Raw genomic sequence first — 13,972 nt, forward strand, 5'->3', positions numbered from 1 at the left:
GTTGGGGTGGAGGTTGTATTAAACTGCGCATGGATATTGGTCAGTCCTACATCTAAGTGCTCAATAGAGAGAAATATAGGACTGCTTGGACAGCCTAATTAAATTATACAAAGAAAAGCAATGTTGTGTATTGTGTTACACCTTTCTGACACCATAACACATAAAGCCTTTATGAATTGATATGCCTGTGTCTGTAGTTTTGACGTAGAACTACAATCAAGTTTATTTGGGCTGCTATTGAGCAACTACATAAAAAAGTAATGTAATTGTTATTTAAATATTGAAGTTGATCTGTCAGGTACGATCTCGATGGAAATTTCAGTTCTTTATGTCTACACATAAAATAGGTATGTGAGGTAACCTGCAATTTCATGTTTTAAACAGAGATGGCGATATTCAGTAGAGGCTTACTAACGCAAAATGGTCAACACAATCTCACGGCAAAAACGTAACTATTTTACAATGTGGCTAATTTTAACTAATTCGTATGATCTCATTCGTACATTTCAGTACTATTTGCTTTCACGCTAGTGACGTCGGGGTTAGAGAAGGGGTGGTGATTCAGAATTTCTTTTTTGTACGATTCGCAACGTACAGAGTCTAATAAGTATGTCCAATGTAGTGCCACTATACTCTGAATAGTAGTTGCACGTAACAAATCATAGCTTGGCATTGTCTTCTCAACTAAGGGCTGAGAGCACGCCCTCACATATGTTCTGCTTTAATTTCCTCCTAACACAAGAAAGAAAAAATTGTGTTTTCTTACAGTAAATGAATAAGAGTTAGTGTATGTACACATGTTTACACTTGTGTCATGTAGCAATCACTCACACACATGAGTTAACGTAGTGTTACCGGATATATGCCGGTTGACTCATGGCTTTTCAGAAAAACTCTTACTTTGTAACTTTTTGTTTAAAAAAATCTGTAAATGGTCTAGATTAGTACACATTGAAATAGAATATTGAGGTTCAGGGTTGCATGATGTCCTTCAATGTCATGGTATTCTGTGTATAGACAGCAGACAAAGTCAACTGTTCTGTGTATGATGGTGTGTGTGTGTGTGTGTGTGTGTGTGTGTGTGTGTGTGTGTGTGTGTGTGTGTGTGTGCGTGCGTGTGAAGGAGAGGGGACAGTAGCAGGGTAGCAGAGAGCCGAACACACAGATGGTGCTGTGATGCCTCACGGGCACATGCTACTTTGTACTTTTCCACCTTCCTCCTACACAGTCGCACACAGAAAACCCTGTTTGCTTTGGATTTTGTCACACTGGTGCTTTCAGCAGAAACACAACATGCTGTTAACCTTAATATTTTTTTATATGCTTGGTAAATCATATGCATGATGGAGCAAATGTTTGAAGAGAAGACCGGTGTAACGTCAGCTAGTAAAAAACTCAACTTTTCTTTGCAGAAATTATGCATACAGAATTTACAACATGGGAGAAAATCACAACATTCAACCGATCAGAATCGATGAATGGATTTATTTTGCAGTGACTGTTTGATTATTGGCTACATTATCCCGCTTATTACTCTGCTACTTATTGAATGAATAAATAAATGTACATGAAGTAGTATGGAGAAAGAGACCGCAGAGCGATACGAAGACATGAAAGTAACAATTATGTCGAAAATCGAGACAAAGCTTGAGACAAAACTTATTTATACAGTGAAGCACACACACATTCACATTCTAAAATACTCGATTGTGATTGGTCAGTCGTGCAGTCCAGCTGTATGATATTTCTCAATACGACTGCTTTAAAGATTCACATGAGAATAAATGATCAACACGGTTTGTGCCAAGCACAATGTTTTTGTGTAGTGAATTACAGGCTCTGTTTTTAATTGCGCTGAAATCTTGTTAATGGGTTTATGTGCTTAATGGCTGTACATTTCTCATATTAAGCAGGCTGATATAATATTTGGCACAGTGTTTGTTCCATATGTTGATACATAACACTTTTTCTGTTAATGCATTTGTAAAAGTGTTCCTGTTCAGCCTGTCATGTTAATAATATTGTTTGGAATGCATTTGCATGATCAGGATAATTTTGTTAAGTTTGATACATAGAATCCAGTGGTACTATACATGTCTGTGCTTTGCTCTTGTATGTGAGGAGGTGGAGGATACTGTTTGGCCCGCTTATCTCTTTTCTCCATCCTAACACTCTCGTTCTGTTGCTTACTCGTTCGTCACTCAGTCATCCTGTGTCCCGATGACATTCAGAGATGATGATGAATCAGAGTGAGAGTGAGAGAAAGGAATATATCAATGAGCAGGCTTGTGGGGAAATAATATGTATTATGCTTGAAAAACCAACATATCTGAAAAATATCAAGGATATATGTATAAAGTTTTACACAAAGTGAGGAGAGTTGATATTGGAATGAGTGAAAGCGAGCATGAGAGTGAGATTTGGCTGTGAGGATGAAGAGAACGTGTGTTCTGTGTTATTGAGTTTGAAGAAGGTGGGTGTTTTTTTTTTTGCTTCAAGTAGAAAGAGTATTTTTAAATGTAGACTTGAGAAGAGACTGTCTCTCTGTTTTTGTGTGTTTCGGGAAAAACAAGGAAGCATTAGGCATCCCTGGCTAAAATCCGATACCCACTGTGCTTTGTCATTTCTATCTGAAGAATAACCAGTACTGTTTCTGTAACAGATCATTATACATTTGCTAAATATTTGTCTTTCCAAAAAACTGTATTATCCACAAGAAAAAGGATTGTGCAGATGATCCAAATTTTTCTAAATTGTGCTATTGTTTTCTTTTTTATTCTCCTTGTAGATCACCAAGCAGCAGTTGCAGACCACTAAGGATCGCTTTGAGTCTTTTCTCAAAGGAGACACACAGATTGTGGCAGATGAAGCCTTCATCAACGCAGTTCAGAGCTACTTTGAGGTGAAGTATCTTAAACTTAAGTGAGGACTTGTTAGACTATTTTAGTTTGGTGTTTGATTTGAAAAAATTCAATGCAATGGAAATAATGCAGTGATTTCCATCACAGTCGTAATCTTTCATAACTGTTTTAGGGTAATATGCATGAATTCATGCAATCTTATTGCTGTGCTTTCAACTCAATGATGGATAGGTTTAGGGATAGTCTTCACACTTGCTTTTTTGTAATCATATATTTTACTTGTAGAATTCACAGTGTATGATTTATACGAAATCACTTACACATAAAATACTAGGTATGTTCATTGTTAATCCGTAAATGGTATTTCATGTTTTTTTATATGTACGTGCCCTCATAATCTTAAAGTCCCAGTGAAATAAAAAATGACAATTCATATTAATTTACTAAATTATTTACTGCGTTTTTATTTAATAGCTTACCAATGTTGGTAATTTTCTTTTTAAAATTCATGTCCCCTTATAATCTTCGGTTAAAATGCACTTCTGCATTTTCCTGAAATGACTATCCAATGGCTGCCAGTTTCATTTCAAAATCACTGCAAAAGCTGTTGTTACACATCCAATCAATTCGCAGTTATAATCCAAACCACGCCCACTAATTTTCTTTGAAATTCCTTTTCACTCGGAAATGTGTCAGAATAGGGAAGTCAAAACGATCGCAACTTCCTGTTCTCAGGGACTTTAATATAAAGCGCTAACCTCTTCTCCCCTCGAAACAACCGCTCATCACTTCTGGTCACGAGGAATGGTTTGAGGGTGGGGCCTCAATGACTGAAAAAGCAAACTGAAAGTAAACCCCAAGTTTTTTTCTTATTCACTCTTGGGGTATTTTGATATCATCGCCTGTCTGATCTTACTGTGCCGCATGAAGTCGAACAAGCCTATTCAAATCTCCCTCCATTTTGTTAGTAACGCCCAACTTTCAACGATGCAATTAGTTCTCGATGGACAAAAACAAGTACTTTTTTTCCTCATTTCAGAAGCTTTTTCAAGTTTCTATATGAAAAAGAAGGGATCGCTACTTCAAAATTTTTCTTTATTATGTATAAAATATATAGCAGGGCTCCAGACTGCGACTAAATGGTCACTCACGTGTCACCAATGTTTCCCGCTCATTGTTATAACATAACACAAGGCTTTTCATTTAGCTTTAATGTGTAACACCTTAAATATATACTTTGTATATACATATACTTGTTGGATTAAGTCTCTCTATTTAGCACTAATCAATAACAAAGCTTTTGAAATAAACAGAACCAAATCTGCTTTCATCAAGAAACGTATTTGTCAACAGGTAGTGGTCTAGCTTTTGTTGAAACTAGTAACTTTGTATTAGCACCTATTGTACTATTGGTCTTTGTATGACATATCGCTTATTGCTCCCCGAACTCTTGGTGCCCAGTGTAGTGTATAGAATTTCAACAACTATTGTCCAAGATGTCCTCTCTTCTAACCTCCACCCTCCCAAGATATTTGAGCAAATTCAGTCTTACCAAAGATCAAGGAGGTCTGATGTCTCTTTTTTGAGCCAATCACTTGGGCCCTGACTGTCCTGTGACTGTTATGAAACAACCGGTTTGACATCTCAACACAAATTGTAGTCATATGTTAGGCATTTTATAAAAGCTATAAAATATTTAAATACCTTATGGCAATGTAAGTAAAATTTGTTGTGTTCTATTGTGTGAAGAAAATGAAGTCTGGCTGAACCTGAGTCCAGGTGATTTACCAAACACACTTTTTCCTGTGATTTCATCATATTGTCCTCGGGTGTAACGTTCACGGATTTCATTACCACAAGTTTAGTTTTTCTGCTGTCCATTTGAGGTCAGGGCACAACGTTAACCTCTCCTTCAGGCCATAAGCTCAGGAAAAACAGACGATAAAGATATGGCAAAGCAACCACTTGATTATTCTACAGTGTGTATGACACGCATCCAGATGTTGTTACCGCACTGCCAATTAGACGAAACATTTAGATGATGGCACGCCTTTGTATAAGTGAATTACCATAGAGTGCTTAAACAGCCCTTCAGGGGTGGCTCTCCTTAGCTAAAAACACATCTAAAATTCAAGTGTTTACACATGCTATGCGAAAAGATTGCTATGCTAATGTGTTCGAGGATTGAGGTAAGGTCACCGCATTACATCTTGTTGCTAGGGTTTGGGATGCTAAATAGCTGAGGGCTACCGCCGATTTGCAAACTTTAATTCTTATTCACTTTGTTTAATTGTCATTAGAGTAAACATTTATAATCTTTGTGCCTGTGGCAGTTTAAAGTTTTCAAGACTTTTTTTATGTAATCACTAACTGAGAACTTTATAAATGAATAATATGCACATGCACTCATGCAGTAAATACTTATTTTGTACTGTCTGTAGTGTATAAGTGTCACATGTAAGTTATGAAATATTATATGATATTTGTCACGTGAACTGCTTAACATTTTTTCTTTGACTTTGGATTCTTAAGGTCCAATGTGTAATTTTTTGGAGGATCTTTTGACAGAAATGCAAACATAACACTTCATTATGTAAGGTCTTTATACACCCCTGAAGACAAAAAAATAAGCTTTTTCTATCTAGATACACTACGCCATACATGGAATTCGCCCTGTTGTTTATACAGTAGCCCTAAATAGACAAACTGCTCTACAGAGCGTGTTTTGTAATACGTTATCTCCTTCGGCAAAGAAGCGAAAACTTGACGACATCTTAGTCCTGTGTCAGCCACCATATTGCTTCACAGGCGAGGGGTGGAATGAGCTGTCGGTTGCAATTCCCAACCTCAATAGGTACATTTCATATACTGGACCTTTAAATGACGAATCAGACTGAATATACTGTAATCATTCCTATCTTAAATCTTAAAGTTTCTCAGGATCTCACAAAGGTTTCAACGTCAGACTGAAGTCATTGCAAGGTCTGTTTGCAGAACAGTTAATTTCCAAATCAGTTTGACATAACAGGCCACAGGCAGAGAAGTCCACAGTGAATTGCAACCTGGATTTGAACCAGATAGCAATTTAGAGCTCTATTTGTCTTCCTGAACTGAGAAGGATAGACAGGCTTTTAAAAGGAACAAAGAAGAGCAGCTGCCAAACTTCCAATTGTTGAGGAACGGCATAAATCACATTTTGCTTGCAAGTAGATGTGAAATGCTGCAAGTGGGACCAGAGAGGTGGCAGTTGGATCACAGTCAGATGTTTTGGTTTATTCTCAATAGCCATTTCAGTTTGGCTAAAACATAAAAAAAATCACAAATGTTGCTCTGATTTGAATAAGCAAAGATGCACTGAATAATTTAGAGAGAGGAGCATGTACAAATATAACACTTCTGTCCACACTCATCACATAATTTTAAAGCTCTAAAATTTTACAGTTGCCATTGCCGTCCACGGCTTTAATGCCGTTGGTTATATTACTGCAGTATATCACTGTAGAGGATGTCGAATGTATCACACATAGAGTATTAAAGAAAAGCACCGAGGCATAATTTCTTCCAGCAGACTGGACTGATTGAAAACAAGATGAGAAATGTTTTGAAGTCACTTAAGCGAAACATTTTGAAGGTCAGAACAATTTTTTCCGCTTTTATCAATGCTTTTAATTATGCATCTACAGGTTTTTCTAAAGAGCGACCGTGTGGCTAAGATGGTCCAGACGGGAGGTTTGTCCGCCATGGACTGCCGCGAGGTGTTCAAGCGCCACATCGAGAAACGTGTTCGGAGCCTGCCGGAGATCGATGGTCTCAGCAAGGAGACTGTTCTGAGCTCCTGGATGGCGAAGTTTGATACCATCTACCGTGGAGACGAGGATCCACGCAAGGCACAGCAGCGCATGACGGCCAGCGCTGCGTCTGAGCTCATCCTAAGCAAAGACCAGCTCTACGAGATGTTCCAGCAGATCCTCGGGATCAAGAAGTTTGAGCACCAGCTTCTGTACCAGGCCTGTCAGGTACAGAAACATTTAACCATATAGGGAAAGGGGTATAAAAGTAATGATGAAAATGGAACACGAAAGGGGAATTTCAACTCCCCAAATTCACATTTCACATGAATTCTTTATACTTTACACCTGCAGTAGGAGAAAGTCTTTAGGCTCCAAAAAAGACCCAAAGGGTAGAGCCTTACCAAAAGTTCAGTTCACACCACGACCATTAACAAGTTGCAGAGTCACAATCTTTTGGTCTTCATATTTTAGCTGTTGTTTTCCTCGGCTGTGTTGAGAGAGATCTCATCTGAGCAGCACCCTCCCATCCCGCCAGCCAGCCATTAAATCTCTGTCTCAAATGTGCTTTGAAGATGACTAACCCACTTTTGCTTTGCTGGTAGCTCAGACTTCAGTGTGGGGAATTAGCATACAGTCTCCCCACGATCGGCGCTCAGAAAGCCAACAAAACCACCGCTAAAGTGACAGAAAATCAGGTTTAGTCAACATTGGTCTTAATGGATCTTAGATAGCTCAGATGAGATGTTAGTTTACATGGAGCTCTTACTTAGAGACCATGTTTATTTCCTCATCCAAATTAATTCTCCTTCATTTGTAAATACGGGTGAATAGGCATTTGTTGAAAGCACTTAGGGGATCTATAACATTTCAAAAAATGCTTTCAGGGAGAAAATCGTTAATAGGTCAGCTGTAAAAGTGTCATCATGATGGACAGAATGAGAATCTAAAGAGGAAGTTCAGCATAAAAATCTGCTCGACGCTGACGGTGCTCGTGTCAGAGGTGTCAAAATATCACAGTGCTGGCAGAGGCAAAATTGCTGCATCTGCTGACAAACAAGCCCACAACAACCGGCATTTTTTACCATTTCCATTTGACAAGTAGAGGTAGCGATAAAGCGATGTTGCCGTGACAACCAAACAATGTTTTCCTATGATTTTCTGAAATGGTCAGGTTTTTGTTTTATCAATTGCAGATGGTACCTACGTAGGAAGGTACTAATCTGATAAAAGTAACTTTTTAGTAAAAATCAGCACTATTCGGACAAGATTAATAAACACGTTTGAAAATTATTAACAGAGGACACAGGACGAAACCACATCCCATGCGTTTGAACAAGAGTAAAAATGTAAATGATGTGTGAAATGAGACTTATAAATGTAATAAAATAAAAAAACGGCATGTATTTAATTCTGGATTTTGTCTTGGACGTTTGCATTGATATTGATTTGATTCTCTTTTTACCCCGAAAGCGCTTATAACAGTTAACCCAAAAATGAAAATTCTGATATCATTTACTCACCCTCAAATTGTTTCAAATCTGTATGCATTTTTTTGTTCTGATGAACAGAGAAAGACATTTGGAAGAATGCTTGTAACCAAACAGTTCTTGGCCACCATTGACTCCCATAGGAGGATAAATTTACAATTTACAAAATTAAATTTAAATTTAGTCAAAAGTGCCCCAGAACAGTTTTGTTTCCTACGTTCTTTAAAATATCTTCTTTTGTGTCCATCAGAACGACGAAATGTCTCTTACTATGGTAGTCAATGGTGGCCAAGAATGTTTGGTTACAAGCATTCTTCCATATTTTGTGTTCATCAGAACAAAGAAATGTATACAGATTGGGAATAACTCCAGGGAGTGTAAATGATGACAGGATTTTCACTTTTTGATGAACTATCCCTTTAAGTGTGTTACAGAACCATCTCTCTCACCGCCTCCATTATTACAGGTTTATTCATCCCTAGCTGTTTAGATGAACATGTGAAAATGTGCATTGGCTGAGGCCACTCCACATCAAACCAAGCATATTGTGCCTTTGTAGAAAAACCAAAATCATCTTGTGCTCTTGCAGTTCATCCTCAGGAAGGACTTTGCTGTGTGGGTCGTGAAAGGCCTTGTGTGGGAAGCGTTTTCTCTTCGGCTGCCAAAAGAACGTTTCTTACACCACCTGTGGTGTATTTAATGAAAGCACAATCAAACGTAATTGGCAGAATTGTCTGGCACACCATATTAACGCAAATAAATTAGGACCTATTTACCTCTGTCTGGTTCCAGTACATGTACTTCAAGAACATGTGACAGGTGCACATTTATGCTGCATATTTCAGTGAACATGCAAGCCATTTAAATTCAGAGCCAATATTTGGCCATTTCTGTATAATAAACAGAATCCTTTTAAAGGAAGTCTGTCAAAGGAGGATGAATGAATATGAATCAGCTTTGCTCTCTGGTTATTTTGCCGCGCAATGGTTAATGAACTATGGCGGCAGGAGTGTTTCTGCAAATGGTGTCGGTGCCAAAGCGAAAGAAAACTAAATTTTAGTATACCATATAAAACTACATTTTGGTAATCCTATGATTCCTAATTATATAAGTATAAGATTTATCGTTTTTTGAATTATGGGAATATTATAATGATCACTAATAAATATATCTTTACTGCCTAAATCGTCTGCTTAAATCGCATAATGATAATAGAAAACCGAATGTGCTGAACACCATAGGTTTAGTTAGTGCCAGCTCATAAACCGGCCCATTCGCACTCATTCCCTGCAGTCATAAATAGATTCTTTCTGAGACACACACCTCTCAAGAGCGGCTGATTAAATTACCAGACAAACCTCAACAATACTATAGCCTTTCCTGTTTATTCTCTCGTGTTGTCTCTGTTCTTTGTTGTTTAGGGCAATATTTATTTTGTCTTATGCACGTAATATACACATAATATTATGGACATAATATAACCTAGCATTGCCAAGCACTTTGCGTCACATTTTCACGTGTCTGAATAGAGATCCAGTGAAGTCTTGAAATGTGCAGCTCATATTGAGCTGCAAATTTGCAGGACATATTGATTGGCTCCTCATCCTCTAAAAATAGCCAATAGCATTTAGTTCACCCCACAGACTAGATTTTAATAAGAAGCCTCAAGTGCAGAATGATGTCATAAAAATGTTGAACGTTGATCCATCGTGGCGTAAATGAGAGAATAGTTTGAAATGCTTATATCTTTTAAACACCAATTTTGACAGCAGTTTATATACTGTAATGCATATCCTGACCCAGATAGCACTGGTACGTCTTTAAGATGTCTGCTGGAGATCTGGAAAAAATCTGCTGTGTAGAAACATTTGATAAACATTACGTAATGTAGAAAAAAGCAGTTTAACATACGTTCTCAATCATAAACGTCTTACAGACATCTTCTAGATGTCTATATGACATCTGACAGGAAACGTCTCAGAGATGTGCAGATGAGCAAAAAATGCAGACATTAAATAGACGTCTCAAGATGTATGTGTGCTATCAGGGTTAAGGCTAACAGATTCATACTAAATCCTAAAACACTTCAATTTTGATTACATGGGGATTTTACTTTTGTAAGTTAATAAAACAAGTTGTAATCTGTTGTTATTGCACTGTAGGTTTGAATTAAATGTAAACCTACTGAAACGTGTTCAAGTTTCCTCTGAGGTACACATAGGCCTGGTTGGAAATCACTATGTGGGAGACATGTATAATTGTAGTGTTTTTGAAATACAGGAAGACAACCTCTTTCTCTCTCTGTGAACGTTCAACATCTTTTATTTGTGAGGACAGTTGATTTGCATTTAAAATGCTAAAAACAATTGGAAGAGTTATTACAAATTGTAGCCCGGCAGCCCAGCTGACCCAACAACCCGAAGTGGTTTCTTAATGTGTATGTGTGTACTGCATAAATGAAACAGTAGCAGTGCAGACACTCAATGGAAAGAGAGCGAGAGAGGTCGAGAGAGGTTGGGTCATTGCAGCCAGTGACAGGAGCTGATTATGTGCTCGACTAATCAACAGCTCAGAATGAACCAGCAGGGTTACGGCACGCATACACACGCGCGCTGCAAATGATCATTCACACTTTCATGCTAAAAATGGATTTGTTCCTCATAATAATGTATATAATTGGATGTCTTTTTTTGAACAATTTGTCAAAAGTGTTTCTCTGCTTCTGGCCTTACAAGAAAGTTTGTATAGACAGTGGCGGAAAACATTAAGAGACCATTTCAAAGATATTTTCTGAATTTAATGTGTTTGAGTAAAATTATTCGTTTTGTTTTAATTCTGTGAACTATTAACAATATTTCTCACAAAATTTAAATACAAATTTTGTCTCCGTTTGCATTTATTTGCAGAAAATGAAAACTGGAGAAACAGGTCAAAATACAAGAAGTGCTTTGTATTTTTTAAGGTCTCAAAAACTGCATAGAAAACAAGTTTATATTTGATTTTAAGCAATACAATGTGATTCATGTGTCTTGTCATGCTGTCAGTATTTCACATTGCTGTTGGGTGACTTTATGTCACTGCTGAGCTTTGATTTTGTATAAATTAAACATACACTGGACTGGAATGGCACAATACATCTAGAAATGCAGATTAAAGGAAAATTTAAAGGAAAAACATTTTTCCGCGGCTGTTTCACAGATTCATTGATTCTCCTTTTTTTCACCCCACTTATATTTATACACGCACAAAAAATCTCTGTTACTTCCTATCTGCCGGATTGGCCAGCAGATCAATAATAAGTGAGGAAGATGTTCAGGGTTAAGAATATATCACTGGACAGCTGAAGGTCATACTGTAGGGTGCAATCACTAGACTGTCGTGTTATCTGTGCAGTTACTTCACACGGTATAACAGATGTCAATCTCCCATACGCACACAGTAGCCTTTAAGGAAGAGAGAAAATCAAGACGGGGGGGTTGTGGGTTGTGATGGAGAGAGAGAAACGCTGTGAACAAGAGTGGTGACGGAAGAAAACATTGAGAAAGGGGGGATGAGAAAAGTGAGCCTGAGCACAGTTTCTGCCATCAGCAAATCTAAATGTGTGAATGTATTATTGATGCAGTGAGTCTCTGTTAGGAGAAATCTAGGATAACAGCTGTCGGAAGCTCATTCGGATCGAGACCGTGTCTAATTCCATCAGGTTAACTGCACTGAAAGTGTCCATCACCGATTTAAAGCCGGTGCTAAATGAGTTGATGTTAGACATGAGACTTAAGAATTAAAAATAATTGAGGAGGATTCAAACTCTAATTAAGAGTCGTTGAATTTAATTTTAGTGTCTCGAGCAGGACTGAATAATTCTGTTTACTGCTTTCCACAGATAAACAACACAGCAACACATTAATTACTTAGACATTTGACTTTCTTTCACGTTTTATGACATATGTGGTGTTCATTTGTAGAAATCCTTTCAATAATGATTGCTCCAAATGTATAAGTTTTTCATGCTCATTTTTTACAGGTTGAAAAACATTTGATTTGGTTATAAATGTTCTGTTAAAAGGTTTGTGTAGTGTTAAAAACTGAAATAGGAATTCTTGGACCAGCGTTGGACCAGTTTTGTTTACATCTTGCATAGTCGTCTATATAGACGTGTCAGCAGCAACAATACAAACAAATGTTGACCCAAACTTAACCACTAAACTTAACCACTAGACCTCCGCAAAGAATCAATAACTGTTGAGTAGTTTTAGTGTAATTAAAAATATATTCATACATTTTTAGCTATATTATAACCACACACAGTCCGGAAGTCAATTTCAGACCAGGCGTGTGCGTCCGATAAAACCGTCTATACATTTAGAACTCAATCGATTTGATGTAAATACTTCTGAAGGCACTGCATGTTTTAATGTACGTCCATGTCATGCCAGACTAGAGCTGCAGCTGTTCCGTCTCTTAAATAAACGGAGATAAATAAATACACTAATCATGACCTCTATAAAGAAAAAGCCTGATACCTTAGCCTCAATGTTTTGTTTGGCATCTACTATTAAAACTGGCTTGATGAAAGAGACGTTTACCTTGTACTAAAAGAAGAACAAAAACCTGCTGAATAAATCCTGCTTCTTTCACCTACAGTTTGCTTACTGTACATGCAGTCGATTCCTGGCCAGCTTTTTAGTCGTGTTGTGGATGCCTCCTGTCAATTATTTATAATGACCTATTTGTGAACGTTGAGAGCTACATGGAAATACTCAGGTGTCTCAGTTTCTGCGAGGCGGATGTCGTCTGTTACAGTTTAACTATGGCACACCCTCCTGCAACAACTCTGAGATAGCCTGGGAAATGATAAACTCTATAAAACATGTCATCAGGTCATCGCCGCACTGGTTACAGTATATGCCATCAAAGTTATTTTCCTTGTATTTTTTGGGATAAAAGAAACTAAAGAAAGACAATATGACAGATGTAAAAAGACCAAGGGATCATGTTTAATAATTTAACCGAAAGCTTTTAGTTGATCTGAGGGTTCTGCTGTATAAAACTCTAAACGTGAATTCTATTCCTTACCTCAATAGCATGCTGTCTCTGGATCTATTCTTAGGGCCACATGCACACACACTTTTATTTGCTGAGCCATGCTTAATTAGAATACAGCCCCTGGAGAGCGGAGCAGAAGATAGACAAGACTCTAAGGGACAAAGAGTCCCATGTGACAGGGTTCCCCACTCGGTAAAGACTGTCGCCATGGCAAGGGTTGCCGTGATGCTGTCGCCCCTTGTTTCTGTTAGGACCAGATCAGCAGAGTGACATAGACAGGAAGTGATGGGGACGCTTCGTATGTCATAACACACACTAACAGGCAGTGACACGCTCGCACACCCACGCACACTCAACAGAGTTATCAGGGGTGAAGAGATTATCTCTGTTCCAACACATCAGATTTACCTCCCCATAGGGGTTTTCCAGCTTTCCCGGACTCCATGTGCATGCTGATGTAGTTTATGCTTTACTGTTGAATTTATAACCCTATATTTATGTATGAGATGCTGTTGTATATTTGAGCAGTAGCAAAAATGGTTACAGATGGGAGTATATGGGTTTTTTAATGGGTGGTATGTTTAGTTTACAGAATTTTCACAGAAACTTGAAGGTGAGTCATATAAAACCAAAAATAAGAGAATAATTAAAAGGGCAATTTCCCCTTTAAATTGTACTCCCTCTTGCAGTGTTTTATACTAGTTTTTATTTTAAGAGATCTGCAAAATGTTTTAGTTTTTGTAAAAAAAATCATGTTTTCATTGTGCTATCATGGTTTTATTTTGTTCGG

The 13,972-nt window shown here is 37.7% G+C and overlaps 1 protein-coding gene across 1 annotated transcript in view; it reads left to right on the plus strand.

Moving 5' to 3' along the window:
- Positions 1 to 13,972, plus strand: part of cadpsb (Ca2+-dependent activator protein for secretion b) — a 70,672-nt gene that overhangs the window by 13,828 nt on the left and 42,872 nt on the right. Inside the window, exons 2-3 of the mRNA XM_079461367.1 lie at positions 2,789 to 2,902; positions 6,545 to 6,877. Of these exons, the coding sequence (XP_079317493.1) occupies positions 2,789 to 2,902; positions 6,545 to 6,877 (447 nt within the window). The remainder of the gene's footprint in view (positions 1 to 2,788; positions 2,903 to 6,544; positions 6,878 to 13,972) is intronic.

Source organism: Barbatula barbatula (assembly GCF_947034865.1).
Source record: "Barbatula barbatula genome assembly, chromosome: 7".
Lineage (NCBI taxonomy): Eukaryota > Metazoa > Chordata > Actinopteri > Cypriniformes > Nemacheilidae > Barbatula > Barbatula barbatula.